Source organism: Eumetopias jubatus, unplaced genomic scaffold (assembly GCF_037043125.1).
Source record: "Eumetopias jubatus isolate StellerSeaLion01/CBP00866 unplaced genomic scaffold, mEumJub1_p1.0 scaffold_2, whole genome shotgun sequence".
Lineage (NCBI taxonomy): Eukaryota > Metazoa > Chordata > Mammalia > Carnivora > Otariidae > Eumetopias > Eumetopias jubatus.
This window is the reverse complement of record NW_028274808.1, coordinates 1,002,383-1,021,489: the sequence shown is the minus strand read 5'-3', so window position 1 is coordinate 1,021,489 and position 19,107 is coordinate 1,002,383. Positions and strand designations below refer to the sequence as shown.

Here is a 19,107-nt window from a genome sequence, read left to right as displayed (position 1 = left end):
TGCACAGGTGTCCATGACCAAACCCTGCGTTGCTCAGGGGGCAGCTGCACACTGAGGATTGAGTGCAGGCAGCTCGTGGTGACGCTGGCGTTGTCCTGACGACTCCGTCGGCACGCGGTGAAGTGCTAGGTCCAAGGTCACAGCCTGGCTGACAGGGACACAGCAGCCAGGCCACCAGCGTGGAAACACGCCATTCGGGGGGCCCGGCGTGCCTGGCGTAGGGGCTAGAGAGCAGGCCAGTACCCCACCTCGAAGACAGCAGCAGGAGGCCCGGTCCCTGAGTGGGGGGGTTTCAGGACCCCGAGTAGCGGGCACCTCCCAGTCTGTGTCCTCCCCGAGCCCTCCCAAAGCAAGCGGTTCACCTAACCACTCCTGCCGGTGACCTGGCTGCCCGTCTCGCCTCGCGTGCTTTGGTTGGAATTCAAGATCTGGTGGATGAAAAAGCCAGCATTCATGAAACTGGGAAGAATGGAAGTCTTGGAGTAGACATGATAGGTTACCCTGTATGTCCCCAGGATAGTAAAGCAACTTTCTGAAGGGCCCGGGAGCCTCGTTGGGCCGAGCGCTGGTCCCTCAGCGTGTTCGGTGAGGCCAGGAGCTCCGGAGCCACCTGGCCCCGTGTCCTGCTGTGTCCCCTGGTGGGAACGGTTGTGGCTGGGACGGCTTTTCTGGCAGCTGACACAGTTAAGTCACGTTAGACACTCTGCAAGGCAAAAATGAGGACAAAGTTTGGAATTTTTTGAAGTGTCGAAGTTTTGGGAGAAAATGAATATTCAGTGTCCATGTACCCTCAGACGGGAGAGCACATCAGACTGGTCATGGCGTACGTTCTGATCATGTCCCCTCAGGGCACCATTTCTGGCTTTATTTTGAACACTGTTTCCCTCTTAATTAAAACTTCAGAGAGCTTGCCAACTCTTGCTTAAATCTTAGCTAATTATTCTTTCATTTATGATTCTATTATGAAGCTCATTAAGAAACTATCATTCATTAAATTAGCATATTATCCTGAACTTTCCTTTCTTATGAAGTGATGGAGTGCTATTATCAATTTATTCCTAGATTATAGACAATGGCTAAATACCTTGCCTCATTATTGGGATAAAATGGAAAAAATAAAATATTGAATATTGTTAAGAAAGCTATAGATAGGCTGGCAGGTACTCAGCAGGCGTTTAAACATGGTCTTTCCTGAAAAGATAGAACTCAAAATACCCGATTCCAAGAATACAGTAACCCTGAGAAATGTTAACTTAAAGTGTCTGTTGAAACCTGGTACACCCAAGTCAGGATGGAAACAGGGGTGACGTGACCCAGGATCTGCTGAGGTGGGGGATGTCTCCGTTCTCGGGTGCATGCGTATGTGTCGTCTGCATGCCTTGCTCAGGCTTCGGTGAGGAGGGGGCGCGGTCACTCAGCCACTAAGCTTCTAGTAATGTCCTTTTCTGGTCTTGTTTTCGATAGCAGTTTTCATATAAATATGGTTTCAAAAACCCGGCGACTCTCAATTCTAGATAATCACCTTTCCACTTGTACGTCTGTTCACTGGAAACTACATAAAGGTGTGTCATAAACCGATTGTTCTGTGTTTTCCTCTCAAAATTTTTAAAGTTATGTGTCGCTCTTGTGAGGCCCCTTCTGTTTTTGTGTCCTTTCAGGGAGCGTGGGGTCCTGTTGGTTTTACTCGTTCCCAGTAACATCACCCTTTAAAGTACGGCCTCGGAACTGATTTCCTTCCTCATGTCCCCAGATGAGCTCACACGTGTTTTATTTGTCTCTCCAAGTCCCGCTTTTCCAAAGCCAGTGCTTTGTAGGGGTGCTAACAGAGGCTTTGACATACCTGCCTGGAGAATCACGAATGAGTAAACATTTCTACTCTCCCCCATTACAAGCTCTCCAGATGTACACTGTGTATTTAGTAGAAATAGGTGCATAGCTTTACTCCCATTTTAAGTGAAGTCTACTATGTACACAAATCTTGAGGCGAATATATATTACTTTGTGATCAGACTGAACTTTTTTAAGGAGAACCATTCCTGATACTGATGGGATGCTTTTTCTGTACCACATATTTTTAATCTTCTTTTGCTTTTTTCAGAATGGGATATTACACAAGAAAAAGTTCCTATTTCCATTTCTTCTTTCAGAAGAGCCTTTTCGAATGGAACATGCAGCCAGTTTGCCCCAGTCGGGAGATGGCCCAGCTGGCCAGTGTGGGAGCTCGCTCACCTGCTTAGCCTCCAGACGCTTGCTGCACGCTGCACAGCATCCCAGGCCTCTGCTCTAACAGCACGGAACACAGGAAACCATGCTTGCAACACCAACACTAACACTTTGTTAAAAATGGAGCATACTCTCCCTTTTCTATACTCAACTGTTAGATTTTAAAGCAGTAATGGCATTGAAGAAGATTTAATGTTTGTAGTGAGTAGACACACACACACACACAAGGTCAAAAGCTGCATTTCAACAAACCAGAAGTGACAGGTGCTTTTTAAAAATGATGCTTTACTATGTACCAGTATCCTGAAAAACTACTGGTACTTTCTTTTATGTTCTGCTTTTCACATGCATCACTAAGTAGATTTGACCAGTTGGAAAACATGCCTTGATTATAGAATTAAGTCCATATTTGTAGGAAACCATCAAGCAGTTCATAGGGTACATGTTTTATTTGTAACTGTGGGCTCCGAGTAGCAGTGAGAGTTTAAGTGGCTCTAAACCATGTTTTTAGGCCTCAAATAGCTGGCTGTTGCTGTTTCAATCAACTATGAACTCTTTTAGTGCTGTGTGTGAAATACCAGGATGGGTGTCTGTCGTGAGAAAGGGCTCTGGGACTCGGGCGTGCTGCAGGAGGGTCCCCTGTGAGCGGTGGTCGGAAGTGTGTGAGGAAGAAGTGACGTGGGAGGTGCAGACGGTGGGGTGTGGTGGGTGCAGCCACGTCTGTGGCCAGAGGGGCATTTCTGCCCATTTCGAGGTGGGAAATGCTGGGGCTCAGCTCACCTTAACCCAGTGTCCTACCCAGCAGGGGCAGAATGGAACATTCCTCTCTGCTGCGTAAGGAGTCACCCACAACTGTTGTTTCTAACCAAAACTCTGGAAACTTCCCTTCCATATATCACTGAGTACCACCAAACATTTCTTGTCAACGCTGTGCAAAACAGGCTGTTTGTCCCCACAGTTCCGGTGAGTGATGCTCCCAGGCACATGCCTGGAACCCATTCCGCAGAAGGCTGTGGGAACATGCCTCCTCAGCAGGTTGTGTTGGAAACACACTTTGTGCCAGGTTCCATGCTAACAACAATTTTGTAGAACATTCAACCAAACACAAGTGCGTGGGGAATCTTTTATTGCTAGGACCTGAGGTCCTAAATGCTAACGTCATTAGCACGGGCTGCTTTCCTTCACGCAGAGGAGCCCCCTGCCATGGAAGGGGGCCACCCTCCTCCCTGGGAGCCACCAGCTGCATTCCAGTGGGTTCTCTGAGGAGTCATTACCATGGAGGGAGCCCTTTGGAATTTTGAAACCCAAATTCCCAACTAGAACGGGGCAGTGGGAGTTATTCCTAGTAGGGATGCTGCCCGACAATGTGATGAAACCGGGAGGCTGAGGGTCCCCGTGCCCCCAGCTGTGGTGGGACGGCACCGCCCCCAAGAATCTGGGAGTCCCACGTGCTGGCTCCCAGCAGTCTGGTTTCTGCCGCTCGGCTGCCCGTCACCGCAGAGCAGCGCTCTCCCATTCTGTTGAGTTCTTTCTAAATTTACAAATTCATTTTATTAACCTTTCCCCTCACCTTTTCCAGGATGCTGTTTTGAGATTCATGCCTGTTCCTTATCCACACTTCCATCGGGACAGAAATATTTATTCATTATGACAGCCTTTTTCCAGTTGAAGCAGAATGCCAGCTAACCCAAACACGTGCGTGTTAGAGCGGGGTTCGGTTCCTAACTGCAGCGCTGAGCTCATACAGGAGCGCTGGAGGGAACGGCCCGTGCTGCCAGCCCCGGGGCCCTGCTCTGTCTGCCCCACTGCACACCGGCCCCGGGGTCAGCTGTGTGACTTGCACGTGGATTGGCCCTGTAGGGGGACACTTTGTACCCAGCACCTGAACCCCAGATTCAGAAACTGGTTCACAGTCGGTACTTTACACAGAAACTCAGAGAGATAAGAACATTGGAGGGAAGAGAGACCACTTACAAACCCAGAAGCAAACACCTGACTTCATACCACTCTCTTCCCAGCCTGGCTCCTGTCCTGGTGCCCATACCTACAGGCATCCCAGGCTGCCGGTCCTCTGATGGACCAAGCTGGGGGTCCCCTGATGGAAAGTGCAGGGGCCCTTGAAAGATAGTCCTGGGGGTCCTTAGGGGTGAGTTCTGGGGGGTCCTCTGGTGGATGGTCCTGGGGGTCTCATGGACAGTCCTGGGGGGGTCCTCTGATGGACATTCCTGGGGTCCTCTAATGGATGGTCCTGGCAGTACTCTGATGGATGGTCCTGGGGTACTTGGGGGACAGTGCCGGGGGCCCTCTGATGGATAATGCTGGGGGGTCCTAGGGGATGGTGCTGGGGAGTCCTCAGGATAGTGCTGGGGGTCCTTGGGACAGTGTTAGGGTGCCCTCACACACATTCCCTTTTCTCTCAGGTGGTAGTGTCAGGCTATGTATTTTACATAAAATCCATTTGTGATTTAGTGCCGTGAATAATTCCTCCTTCTCTTTTCTTTGTGAATTGGTTGTAGTGTTTGTGGAAAAAGTGCTGAGGAGGCTTTTCCCTAGTGTTCCCTGTGGCCAAGAAAAGAGTGCACCCGTGACTCCAGCTTCTGACAAACCAGCCGGGAGAGAGACCGCTGAGGAGGTCCCCACTCTGACAGGTGAGGGGCTTGTGGGGGGGTCACCAACGGTTTCCTGGCGACCGTCCTGTCTGCCCTGGGGCAGGCGGCTCTGGCCTGGCTGCTGGGGGTGCTGAGCTCCGGGATCCCTGTCCAGTGCGCTCGGGGAGAGAAGCTGGTGCTGGTGGTGCCTTCATCAGAGACCAGCTCAGGACTTTGCTGGGTGCTTGAGTTCACTCGCAGGCCCTTCTCTGGTCCTAGAGACGACCGCTGACCCCGCCGGCCTTGTCCTCTGCTACCGCCACTCTCTCCCAGGCCCTGCTTGGCTTGTGTCCATGCGGCTCAGGCTCCTGACGGCTCCCTTGCTTTCGTCCCTCATCCGCTGGTCCTTGGCAGAGGCCTGTGTGAGCTCCTCAAGCAGTAGGATGGTCTGCAGCAGAGCATCATTAGCCCCCCAGCAGCGGGGGTGTCCCGCTGGTGCGGGGCCGCTGCGTGGGAAACGGGGACGCCATGCTGGGCTGGACACTTGTGGGCTGTGCTGTGAGCCCCCATCCTTGGTTCTGTGCCCTCTGGCATGAGCCTGCACTGGCCTTTGTTCGCACGTGACTGTTCCTGGGTGCCGGCCCCGTGGAGTGACCATGGCAGAAGAGACGGGTTAGCTCCCTAGACGCGCGCATCCGACGACATGCCCTTGGCTTGATCTCAGCAGACAGGCCCAGGAGTCCTACCGCTCTGCTTGCTGCCCCCGAGGCCAGGTCTGTGTGGGCAAGCCTGAGCATGGGGAGGAGATGGCCCTGTGAGTCGTGGCAGCTCGTGGCCGTGCACAGTGCTGGCCCACGAGCAGCCGCACACATGGGGGCTAGTGTTTGCCGTCGGCATGGGGAGGGCTTCAGCTTCAGGGGCTGAGTCCAGTCCATTCCTACACATCACTCACACCCTCTGAAGTGGCCCCTGATCCTCTGGGCCACGTCTTCGCACCAGCGTTTGTGCTCAGTCACTTTGTGTCAACAGGCACCTGTAAATACCGTTGTTGGGCCTGGAGGTGTTAAGTAAATGTGAAAATACCATCGCTAAGTTCGGTTCGGAATGTGTTTATGACATGGAAACCGCTGGTTCACAAGGCCCCAGAGCTGCTCTGTTCTGTCCAGGAGGCGCACTGTATGCGTCTGCGGGAGGGTCTCAGTGGGCCTCCGCACACGTTTCATCCTCAGCACCAGGAGCGCTGCCTGCGGGCCTGGCTGTGGTCGGGCAGCAGAGGCACAGACACCCCGCCAGTGCGGAGCCTGAGGCCAGGCTCGAGCCAAGGACCTGAGCCGAAATCAAGACTCGGACGCTTAACCCACTGAGCCACCCAGGTGACCCTGATTTTTTTTTTTTCTCAAGATAAAATTCACTTAACCTCAAGTTTACTGTTTTAACCATTTCAAAGCATCCAGGGCAGTGATTTTTAGTATATTTACAAAAGCTACCACTAACTCCAGAACACAGTTATCACCCCAGAAACAAAGCCCATGCCCACTAGCAGCACCCCCGCTCCCCGTCCCTACGCTCTGCTCTGTGGGTTTGTCTCTTCTGCACAGCCCACGTGCCCGGAATCCTGGGCCCATGGCCGCTCGGCACTGCGTGCTCGGGTCCATCCCCGTTGTAGCGTGTACGCTCCGTCCCTCTTGAACCGTGGAGGATACTCCGTTGGGTGCGTAGAGCACGCTGTGTCTATTCATTGCTCAGTGGATGGCCATTTGGGTGGTTTCTGCTTCTGGGCTGTCATCAGTGATGCTGCCGTGAACACCCAAGAGCAAGTGTGTGTGTGGACATGTGTTTTCACTTGTCCTGGACGTGCACCTGGGTGTGTGCTTGCTGGTCCCATGATAGTTCTGAGGGACAACCACTGTGTTGTCCCTGGCGGCCACCCCACATGACACCCCCAGCAGGGGCGCGAGGGCTCCAGTCTCCCACACCCTTCCCACATCTGTTATTTTCTGTTTTCTTGATGGCGGCTGTCCTAGTGGGTGTGAGGTTGTATCTCACTGTAGTTCTGGTTTTCGTTCTCTTGATGACCGTGCATGGGGGGCGTCTTCTCATGCATGTGTTGGCCATCCGTGTATCCAGAGAAATGTCTGTATGAGCCCTTGTAAGCTGGACTGTTTGTCTTTTGTTGTTGAGCTGTGAGAGTTGGTTATGCTCTGGATACTAGACCCTTACCAGATGTGTGACCTGCAGGTGCTTTCTTCTGTACCGTGGGTTGTCTTTCCGCTTCCTTGATGTGTCCTTGGAAGCACAAAAGATTTCAAGTTTGATTGGGTCTCACATCTATTTTTTTCTTCTGTCTCCTGTGGTTTTGGTGTTATATCCAAGAAACCATCATCAAATCTAAGGTCCCAAATTTTACATCTAGGTTTTGTGGGAGTTTTATAGTTTTACCTCTGATGTTGAAGACATCGATGCCTTCCGGGTCGGCGATTGTACATGGTGTGAGGCCGGGTCCAGACCCAGCCCTTCTCCTGGGCACCCTTGCCCCGTACCGTCCGCGGAGCAGATTGCTCTTCCCATTGAATGGCCTTGGCACCCTTGCCAGAAGTCAGTGGGCTCTAGATGTTTGGATTTATTTCCGGGCTTTCAGTTCATTCCATTTTTCTGTATGTCTGTCCTGTGCCAGGACCACACTGTTTTAATTACAGCTTGATAGTAAGTTTGGAAATCAGGAAGTGAGAGTCTTCCAACTTTGTTCTTTTTCAAGCCTGTTTTAGCTGTCAGGGTCCCTTGCAATTCCACATGAATCTTAGGGTCAGCTTATCCACTTCTGGGGGGAAGAAAGGCAATTGGATTTTTTTTTAAGATTTTATTTATTTGACAGAGAGAGAGAGCACAAGCAGGGGGAGAGGGAGAGGCAGGCTTCCCGCTGAGCAGGGAGCCCGATGCGGGACTCGATCCCAGGATCCCGGGATCATGACCTGAGCCAAAGGCAGACGCTTAAGCATCTGAGCCACCAGGGTGCCCCAAGGCAATTGGATTTTGATACAGATCGCACTGAATGTACAGAACACTGTGGGGGTGGTTGCCTTCGTAACAATATTCACTTGTCCAGTTCATGAATTTAGAACAACTTTCTGTTTAAGTCATCTTTGGTTTCTTTCAACAATATTTTGTAGCTTTTACTATAAATTTTACACTTAAAAAAAGGTTTATTTCCAAGTATTGTATTCATTTTCATACTGTTACAAGTGGAATTACTTTCTTCTTTTGGTTTCTTTTTGGAATGCTCATTGCTGGTGTGTGGAAATAATGTGAATCCTCTGACCTCAGAATAGGCAAATGTTTCCTAAATATGGAAATTCATGTTTTTTGTGTCTTGATCTCAGATCCTACAACTTTGCCAAATTTATTATCTCTGACAGTTTTGTGTGCATGTGTGCACATGTGTGTCTTCAGCACTTTCTGCATATAAGATCATGTCATCTGTGGGGAGAGATGTTTTACTTCTTCCCGTTCAGTCTGGATGTCTTTTCTTTCTTTCTTTCTTTTTTTCCTTATTTACTTGCTGGAACATCAGTGTACCCTTGAGGGAAAGTGGCAGGGGTGGGAATGCCGGTCTCTTTGCTGGTCTTGGGGAGAGGATCCAGGCTCTCCCTCTGCACAGGATGTTTGCAGTGGGCTTTGTGCACATACCCTTTGTCAGGTCGAAGTTCCCTCCTATTCCTAGTTTGTTGAATGCTTTTTTTTTTTAAACCATGAAAGAGCAACATACTTTTATGAAGCAATATGCCTTGGAAATTTTAAAGGAAAAACATAATTTACAGCTGGAAAAAGAAATCTTGGCTAGAGCAAAACAATGAAATCACAATCATATAGATAAAACTTGCATGAAGCTTCTGTAAATGTTATTTTGAGAATTCCCTTGGAGGCACTCTTAGAGGGGACAGCTTGGTGATCATCAGAGTTGTAGGGGCACCCATATCTTTGTAGGGTTGGAAGAAGGCAGCCCAGATGAAGAAAGGTGCCTTTATCAGTGAGTCCTTGGATGTGCGATTGGGAGAATGCTCTTTGTGGTTAGGACACAGCATGGTAATTATGATAATTATTTAGCCAATTTACTGATGTTTGTTCAGAACTTCACAGAAACCCATTTCCTCTTTCTGGTTTTAAAAGAGTGCTGATAATTCCACTTGTTAAAGACAAGGGTATAATCTGCAGATAGACAAAACAACCAATCTGTATGCATTTGGTAAATTTTTCACTCAGAGGCCCATATCAGACCTTTACTTTTCATTATTGCTCTTATTATTATTTTTCATGGATTCATGGTCTCTGCACATATCTTGAAGTCCTACAAGTAGTCCTGCAGGAATTACCGTGACAAGCAGCAGCATGCACCACACAGGTGCCCAGGTCTGCACCCGCTGTCTGGGTGACTGAAGCTTCTCCTGGGCCCGCGAGCTTCTCTGCTGGCTCCTCCTCACGACATGTCTTCCGGTGTCAGTCAGCCACGGTGTTGTGGGCTCGGGACCCACTGTTTGCACTGCGATGAATATGTGGAGAGTATTTGCCACTGAGCCACATAATATGTGATGATTCTGTTTCGCACAACTTCTGGTGGAGTGGAGTGGAGGTACTGATGCTTCGCGGAGTTAACAATTTTCTAAATACTCCCAGAGTCTTCCCTAACCGCCCTTTGGGGCCATGGTCCGAAGCACTGTCGGCACCGTCAGACCCTGGGAACTGTGTGGGTCTCATGGTTTTGTAGCGATCTCCTGTGCCACACGGACCCCCTCATCTGCAAGCCCAGACCCATCTCTTCCCTTCAAGAGGGTTTGTCTCCTTTGTCGGAGTAGTTTCTTCACAAACGGTTTTGGGGAAATAAATATTTTGGGGACTTTGGATTGTAAAATATCTCGATTCTTGTACTTAAATGCCACGGGATGTAGAACTCTTAGTTAGAAACTGCCTTCTCTTGGGAGCCTGGGTGGCTCAGTCAGTTAAGCATCTGACTTCAGCTCCAGTCATGATCTCAGGGTCCCGGGATCAAGTCCCGCATCAGGCTCCTTGCTCAGCAGGGAGCCTGCTTCAGCCTCTACCCCTCCCCCTTCCTCGTGATCTCTCTCTCTCTCTCTCTCAAATAAATAAAATCTTTAAAAAAAAAAAAGAAAGAAACCGTCTTCTCTCAGAGGCTTGAAGACTCCACCCGCAGCACCCACTGTCGAAGCGGCAAAGTCAACCGCCGTTCTGATGCTCAGTCCCATTGGAAATAGCCATTTGTCACCCCCTCTGGACCGTTTTGGCTTTTTCTTTCTGACCCCAGAGAACTGAAATAGAGCACAGACATTTTCCGGTGTGGGTCTGTCTCCGTCTGCCACACGGGCCGTTGAGGCTGGAAACACGGGTGCCACGTGGCTTCTCTGGTCACTCCTCCCCTGGAATTCCTGTCAACCGGCTTTGAGGCTCCCAAGAGATCACCTCGCTTTCTCCCCTCCTGTTTTTATGACTTCGTCATCTTTGTCTATTTTCTGGGCAATTTTCTCAACTTTATCTTCCACACTGTGTGCTTATTTCTCATTCTGTCCTCCTGTCTCAGCTTCTGGGGCGAGCTGGAGGGCGGCACTCGCTCGCAGATGGCCCCTCTCTGCCTCAGTCTCCCCCACACCCAGGGCCGGCCCTCCTGCCGGCACGCCCCGCCGGCGGCCTCTCGCTGGGGCATCAGCTCCGGAACAACACTGTCTGATGGGCCCCGCTGTCATTTCAGGCTCAGCGTCCTGAACATCCTCGGGGCTGCTCCCACCCACCCGGAGGCCCTTCCATCCACCATCCTCCCCCAGGTGGAGTCCGGAGAGGGAGTAGCTATGGATGCCTCTCTTTGTCCCTGTGTCCCTGTCCTTGGGATGCCTGATTGTGTGTGCCTGGAAGCTGCCCCTGTGCTGGGGGCCTGAGGCCACGTGGTCACCGCTCCCAGGGACTGCCCAGCTGCCCTGCGGGCCTTCCTTCCTCGGCCGGTCTTCTCCCATCTGAAAAGGAGGGCGTAGCAGGTGAGGACCCCACTTCAGTGTGCCCGCCAAGGGGTGACTGGGAATCCCGGTCTCCTGGAAAGAAATGACCTAGTCTAAGGATGGGTAACGCATCTCTCTGCAAGTCAGACATTCGGCATTCCTTTGCTTTCAGCAAAACTGAAGGAAATAATTGAGTTCTCAGCCAGTAGATCATGAAAAGTAACTTTGTTTGATGACAGATTTCACTGTGATTTCTGGCATATGACTTAGAGAGAATTCAGTGAATCAAGTAATATTGCTATTTTTAAAAAGCCACACACTGTCATCTACCTATTTTTGTGTTCAAAGTTTCTGAGCAGTTACCTCCATAAAAATGCAAAATGGTAATTGCGTTCCAGCAAAACCCTGTTGTCTTGTAGCAGGGACGGACGTCCTTCCCTCTCAGCAAGAGAGTTGTTGCCAAAAGGACTTGCCTCTGTATCGGGTAATCACGAGAAGCAACAACTGTTACTTTGGTCAGTTGCCTTCTACTAGTTGTAATAATTTAGAAAAAGCCACATGTAGCATCGTGGAAATTTTTGAAAGAGTACAATTTGTTCGAGAAGTATGATATGACAGAATTACTCTATGAGGGCAAAGTTGTGGGGGTGTTGGAGTTCCAGAGGGAAAAAGGATGGAGTAGGGCTTCTGACTGAGCCAAGAGCTCATTCATATATGTTGTTTCAGTGGATGCGGGTGGCCACCAGTTTGTGTGGGGTGTGGATTAGCTTTAGGGATGAATACTTACCCTACAACACAAGTAGGCGTTCGATGTGGCAACTGCGTGTGCGTGGACGGGGCTCGCAGTTTAAAACCACGGTTCTGGGGACTGTGTGTGCGGGAGCAAGAGGGCCCCTCTGAGCCGCTGGGCGGCGGTCGGGTGGGTTTGTGCTGTTGCACCGCGCTTCTTGGGGGCCTGTGAGAATCAGTATGTGGAGAAACATCTGAGTGCCGGAATTGCCCATGAAAATGTTGCAAAGCTCTTTTTGGTAAAAACTGCAGTTTTCCATTAAGATGTGAATATTTTCTAATAAAGTCTTGAGAGTACAGCAGAAGTCTTGGAACCCACTCCACTCAGGTCTTTCAAATCTTAACCTTTTGCCACTTCCTCGAAAGCCTCCTGTTGTCTAAGAAATACAACATATGGACCTCAAGGGCATCAGGCCGAGTGGGGTGGGTCAGGCAGAGGAAGACAAACACGGCATGATCTCACTTCAGTGTGGACTCTGAAAACAGGGAACTCACAGGGGATAGGGTGGGGGGACGCTGGTCACAGGGCACAGACCTCTAGTTATAGGGGAGTGAGCTCTTGGGGTCTAACGTAGGGCTTGATGACTGTAGTTAACTCTTCTGTACTGTACACCTGGCGGTTCCTGGGAATAGACCAGAAATGTTCTCACCACGCCAGAGAGGTGGTCAGTACGTGAGGGCAGGGAGCCGCCAGTAGGCTGGCCGTCACCTTGCCACGTTTCAGTGTGTCAAATCTGACCACTGTGTACCTAGTCTCAGCTGTAGCTCAGGAAGGACGGAAACGTGAGGTGACACCAGGGTAAGCGGCGTCCCCAAACCCCTCCAGGCCCGGTTCCCTCCTGCCTTCCTGGAATTCGGAAGCCCCACTTCCGTGCACTTTTCCTGCTTGGTCCTACAGTATGTACCCTTTACCGTACATATATTGTCCTGGAAGGTGTGCAAGACTCTGTTGCGGACGGTAAGTGCTGTCGAGTTTAGCCACTGTTGTATGCAGCGGGGCAGCAGCATGAGAACATACCCCCACTTTGGTTTCCAGCCATCGGGTTCTGCTGTGCCTCGCTGTGGTGCCCCCCACGGTTGTGTGCGTCCAGTGTGTGGAGCTTCTGGGAACCCTGCAGTTGTGATCTTCATCACGTGGGGAACGTTCAGTAAGTGTTTCTCAAAGGGCTTCAGGTTCACACACGAGGCCACCTGACGTTGTCGTACGGCCCACAGAGGCCCTGTTGGTCCTGTACCTTCTCCGTTTCTGTGGGTTTTGTTTGACCTCCATGGGGCTCCTTGCGTGCTCTTCCATCTCAGCTGGCGGGGTGCAAGGGGCCAGGCTGCAAGGTGGAAGTCCGCCTGGCCCCGGAAGCTGCTGTCCATCAGCCCGCGGTGTTCACGTCGAGGACAGGACGGGCCCATGCTCCTGCCCACCCTCCCAGCTGTCTGGATGCAGGGACGCTGCCGGGCAGTGGCCTGGCCCTTTCCCAAGGTTGCCGGCTGCCAAGTGTCAAGGTGCCCGGCGCCAAGATGTGAAGCCCCCCCTGCCTGGCAGCTCCTCTCCAGGGTGCCCACACCCTGCTCATCAGAACACTCAGGGGTCCCCCTCAGAACCCTGGGCTCACTCTATGCAGCCTGCTTCTCTCGGGGACACTGCCCGTGGCCTGCAGGCACCTGGGCCTCCCTGGACCTCTGTCCCCACCTCACCTTGGGAGAACACCACCTGGCGGGTCCCACCCCATGCTGCTCATGCTCACTCTGCCCTGGGCCACAGTGGCCACGGGCTCACGGCCAGTCTGTTCCTCAGTGATCAGCATTTAAAACCTGCTTTATCAGGTCAGCCCGCCCCTGTGGCTGTTCCGGGCGGGATGGTGCATGCTGCCTGTGACTCCGTCTTGGCTGGAAGCTCACGTTGTATGTTCTTCTGGCTTTGCAGCACAGTTCTCTCTCTGAGTGAAGGTCCTAGGTCGTCATGGACCTCTCCATACACAGGGGAGTTTCCTAGGGCCTGTCGCCAGAGAAGTAGCTGTACGCACCCTCCAGGGACCCGCCTGCCTTCTTGTTCTCCAGGTCCTACCGAGTAGGTAACACAGCTGAGCCTTGAATGAGCTAGGGGTTGGGGCGCTGACCTCCGGGCAGTCGGAAATCCACCTCCAACTGTTGGCTCCCTGAAACTTACCCGCTAATAGCCTACTGCTGGCCAGAAGCCTCACCACTCACATAAACAGTCGATTCACATGTTCTGTATGTTACATGTATTATAGACTGTATTCTTACTACACATCTAGCAAAAAGAAAATGTCATGAAGAAAATTATAAGGAAGGGGTGCCCGAGTGGCTCAGTCGGTAAAGCGTCTGCCTTCGGCTCAGGTCCTGATCCCAGGGTCCTGGGATGGAGAAGCCTGCTTCTCCCTCTGCCCCTCCCCTGCTCATGCTCTCTCTATCTCTCAAATAAATAAAATCTTTAAAAAAAAAAGAAAATTTTAAGGAAGAGAAAATACATTTCAGGATGCACTGTATTGATCAAAATAAATCTGCATATCAATGGACCCCAGCAGTTCAAACCCCCATTGTTGCAGGGCCAGCTAATCAAGTGCAAGGAAACTACATCTCATTTTAATATGCACTACTGATTATTCGTGAAGCTACACAGCATAGGCATGTTTGTAGACCAGATTTAGGGGCTGTTTTTCTCTTGGGTTGTTTTTGGTTATTTATCTTACAGATTTCACAAGTTCTTTTTGTATTCCAAATCTCAACTCTTGGCCAACTATATATGTTGCAAGTACCTTCTCTCCATGGACTGTCTTCATTTTTAAAAACAATGTGTTCTCTTGTTTAGAAGTCCGTCTTTAAGTTTGTGGCTAGTGCTGTTTGTTTCTGGCTGAAGAAGTCTTTTGCTACTGTAATAGTAGGTATTTTCTGTCTCCTAAAAGAGAGGCCTCTCCTGCATAGGTGCCCCTTTCAGACCATGACCCGTGTTGGGGAGGTGGTCTCACCTTACTTTGTGCAGGCTCCTCGGCCAGGTTTGCGGAAGACAGTGTCCCCTCCGGGTTAGTGAGCTCCGTGATGCTGCTGGCCACACCGGCTTAATTCCTCTGGTTTATAATGTGCCTTCATATCCAGTCAGGAAAATCCATTCCGCTTATTCTTCAAAGTTTTCTCTGCTCAACTGCGCCCTTTGCTTGTCCTCGTGTACTTTAATCGATTCTCAAGGTGTGCACAGAAAAATTCTTGAAAATGTGTTGCTTGCTCCCAGGATGGCCTGGTTGCGTCGGAGCACAGCTATGCAGGGAGAGAATGTTTGTGCGGGTTACCTGGCATTTCTCAGAGTTTTCGGGACAAGTGTTCAGGTTCTCTCCCTTTGCCCGGTCACCAGAAGCAGAAGCCTCTGACACAGGACTATGTTACTAGGCCTGCGATAGCGTGGACACGCCCACGAGTGGAAAGACGTGTACCTAATGCTCAGGGGAGTGGCAAGAGTTTATTGCGTTTGTCTTTAAAAACCGACATGTTCAGTGCTCAAATATTTGTGCTTTTTAGCTAATATTGTCATAAAAAAGGAAGTGCCTTTGAAAGCTAACTGTTCTGCAGATGTGTCCAGTGTGACTTAGCTAGGCTGCTAGTTGGAAGCACAAGAGGGGCAGCTTTTGGGAGACGATGTGGCAACAGGTTAACTGTTCACCACGTGAACAAGAGGAGCTCACGGACCCATCCTATATGGCAGATGTTATTCCAGGATCAATTAAGCACAAGGCAGTGAAACTTTTTCATTGACAGGAAGTAGCTGCAGTGAAGTGGCAGTTTGGAAGCTGGATAACCACCTGACGGTGGGGGTCGTAGGGATGTGGTCTGTGCACACTCAGCATGGGTGCTCGGTGTGCGTGGATGCGCTCGCAGCGTGGGTGTGGGGTGTGCGTGGGTGCGCTCGCAGCGTGGGTGCGGGGTGTGCGTCAGTGCACTCGCAGCGTGGCTGTGTGGTGTTCATGGGTGCATTTGCAGCGTGGGTGCACAGTGTTCACAGGTGTGCCTGCAAAGTGGGTGCTCGGTGTACCTGGGTGCAGGGTGTGCGTGGGTGCGCTCGCAGCGTGGGTGCTCGTGGGTGCGGGGTGTGCGTGGGTACGTTCGCAGCGTGGGTGCTCGGTGTGCGTGGGTGCGTTCGCAGCGTGGGTGCGGGGTGTGCGTGGGTGCGCTCGCAGCGTGGGTGCGCTCGCAGCGTGGGTGCGGGGTGTGCGTGTGTGCGCTCGCAGCGTGGGTGCGGGGTGTGCGTGGGTGCGCTCGCAGTGTGGGTGCACTCGCAGCGTGGGTGCTCAGTGTGCGTGGGTGCGCTCGCAGCGTGGGTGCGGGGTGTGCGTGTGTGCGCTCGCAGCGTGGGTGCGGGGTGTGCGTGGGTGCACTCGCAGCGTGGGTGCTCAGTGTGCGTGGGTGCGCTCGCAGCGTGGGTGCGGGGTGTGCATGTGCGCTCGCAGCGTGGGTGCGCTCGCAGCGTGGGCGCACGGTGTTCACGGGTGCGGTCACAGCATGGTTGCTGGGTGTGCGTGCCTGCGCACGCAGTGTGGGTCTGCGGTGAGTGCACGTGGGGGCATCTTTTCCTCTGCAACATAGATCCAATTTCTTAAAACGTCAAGGTTCAGGAAAACTTGCGGCTAGGACAGGAATGGGTGCCGTGTCCGCTGTCCAGTCAGCCCTGCCTCCCTCCATAGCATTTTGCCAGTTACCCCAGGCAGGTCGGAGATATTTTCTATTTTTTTTCCCCTGAGAATAACCTATTTCCTTTTAACTGTAGCCACAGCCTAGATTAATGGAATGGCAGGGAGTTTTTGAGCTGACATTTAGGACTGCATGGAGCACTTGTGCCCGGTACACATGACCAGAGAGGGACCCTCCCTAGTAATGGCACCCATGGTAAATGTGACCATGAGACGCTGCTCTTTGCCTACCAGGTAGACAGCATTTTCAAAGTGTGCACGCCACATGGTCCTTGAGAATTCAGGAAAATGAGTTCTCATAACCTGGTACAAACGTCATTCAGCACAGCCTTTCTGGAGGAGTTTGGAGCATGTACGTGGCCCCTCCACCCTTACATGTCCTAACTCCCCCGTGCATGTTAACGAGACGCATATATACAACCTCTGGGTGGTGGAGCGCCCCACGCTCACTCTGACTTGTCCACTGCGTGCCCCAGGTGATTCCACCCAGTCTCACAGCTTCTGTGTTTGTAGACAGTTACGGCTTCCAGCCGACTTCTCCACCTTCGTCACTCCCCAGACGCAGGGCTCTGTTCCTGCTGTGCCTCCCACGGCCCTGTCCCCCTCCCCCCCCGCGTCTCAGTAAGCATGGAAGCCCACAACTTGTCTCCCATCTCCACTCCATATACGTACCAACCATCAGCACATCCCTGAATCTGACTGCTTCTCAGAGGAAGTTCTTTTTACTTGGCTGATGTATTTTCCTTACCTCCTAACAGGAAAGCCTGCTTGAGTTGCATGGGGTATTGGTGGCCCGGAGACTTCCATCAGGGATAAAAGAACTCTGTTTGAGGTACAGGAGGAGGGGCCCAGGGAGGCCAAGATGGCAAAGATGTGCAGAGAATGATCTGACCCCTCATCCCCCCTGAAAACCCCACGGGAATGACCCAGCTGTTGTGCACATGAAAGCTGAAACAGGTGTTTGCAGCAGCTGTGTTTGTAAAACTGCCAAAACTCAGAGGCCACCAAGTTGTCCTGCAGTAGGTGATGGACACATAGACTGGTCCCTCCAGACAGTGGGGTAGTATTCAGTATAGAAAGGAAATGAGCCGTGAGAAACATGAGGAGTCGTAAGTGCAGATTACTGAGAGAAGCTACTCTGCAGTCTACACCCCGCAGGATCCCAATTCTGTGACCTTCTGGAAAAGGCAAAATGAGGGACACAGTCAAGAGAGGAGTGGCTGCCAGGGGAAGGGGGAGGGAGGGGGAGTGGGCGCAGGGCTGTGGGGGAAGGAGGGGGAGCGGGCAGAGCACGGAGGGTTCAGGGCGGTGAGACCACTCTGGGGGACCCTGTCAGGGTGGGGACGTGTCATCACACATTTGTGCAAACCACAGAGCGTGCACCACCAACAGTGACCCTGATGTAGACTGTGGACTCTGGGGGGTGATGACGTGTCCACGCGGGCTCATCAGTGGTGACAAATGCACCGTCCCGGGGGGATGCTGGTGGTGGGGGGACACTGTGCATGTGGGGGGAGGCATATGAGAAATCTCTGTAGCTTTCTCTCCATTTTGCTCTGAACCTAGAACTGCTCTAAAAATGTAAAGTCCTTTAAAAAAAAAAAAAGGTTGTGTTTTCTTTTCTTTTAATCACTCGGCTCTTGAGGTACTTGGGGTGAGCGGACAATTTGTAGAAGAAGAAGGTGCTGAATTTCGCGTCTGGAATGACAAAGGGCAAAGGAGAAGAGCCCAGACCCAGTGCTGGGCTTCCCCAGAGTGGGGCGGACCAGGTGTCACCTCCTGGACTTGCAGGTGGTAGGAGGGCTCTAGGCTGGCCGGGCCATGTGGTCCGGAGTCTGCGCCAAATTTCGTGCATTGTCCAAGAGGCAGGAAGGCAGAGCTGCATCCAATTACTTCCATGGGAGCTGAGAGTCCAAAATCGGAATAGCTAGCCGTGGGAGGGGGTTTGGTGAGCACACCACATTCCTAACAGAGGAACAAATTAACCCAGTTTGGGGGGGGGGGGTGAGTGATGGTGCCACGAGAAACTTCTCTCTTCCTCAACAACAGCATTTACTTGAATGTTTTAAAGGCTTCTGGTGGTTGTGGTTCTTTTTAAGAGGCTGAGTTGGAAACCAGAATCAGTTTTGTTAAAACTGGCTTGCTCGACTGCTGCGGCATCATGAGGAAGCAGAGAGATCAAGTAGGGCAGGCCCCTTGAGGCGCATCCCTGTTCAGGACAGGCTGAGGGGGTAGGACGCCTGAGCATCGGCGCTCCCGCCCCGGCCACGTTCTCCTGTCACTGCGCACATCTGTGCGGCTCCTCAGGCGCGGGACGCAGCCACGGCTCGTATGGGCTCTGAGCCGTTCGCACCCGGGCCTCTCCTCCAGCCAGCCACTCCCGCGTCCTGTGCTCACTCCCTTCCCGGCTCTGTGCCCCACCTTGGGGTGACCCCCGGGTGGAAGAGGCGCTGCAGTCTGTCCGTGTCCTGTGCCCTGCACGGCGGCTGCTCGGAGGCAGCACGCAGTGAGCTCAGGAACCTGCATGGGAGCCGCTCCAGGTTGGGGGGAGCTAAACAAAGTGGACAACCAAGCTCATAGTGGTGACTTCCACTGGCTTTACCTGAGCCGTGCCGGTCCCCCAGTGTTCTCTCCAGCTGGGACGCTGTCCCCGCGCTGTCCCCACACACACCCAGTGAGTGTGGGGTGGAGGGCGGGGGGGGGGCGTGGAGTCCGGTGAGGCTTGGGGCCCCCATGCCGGATGAAGGTTGGGGGCACAGAGGCCTGTGTGTACGGCTGCTCAGCAAAGCCTAGTGGCTCGTCCCTGAGCCATGAACATCT

The 19,107-nt window shown here is 52.1% G+C and overlaps 1 protein-coding gene across 1 annotated transcript in view; it reads left to right on the top strand.

Moving 5' to 3' along the window:
* Positions 1-19,107, top strand: part of ERICH1 (glutamate rich 1) — a 55,206-nt gene that overhangs the window by 6,478 nt on the left and 29,621 nt on the right. Inside the window, exon 2 of the mRNA XM_028099762.2 lies at positions 4,740-4,871. Within this exon, the coding sequence (XP_027955563.1) occupies positions 4,740-4,871 (132 nt within the window). The remainder of the gene's footprint in view (positions 1-4,739; positions 4,872-19,107) is intronic.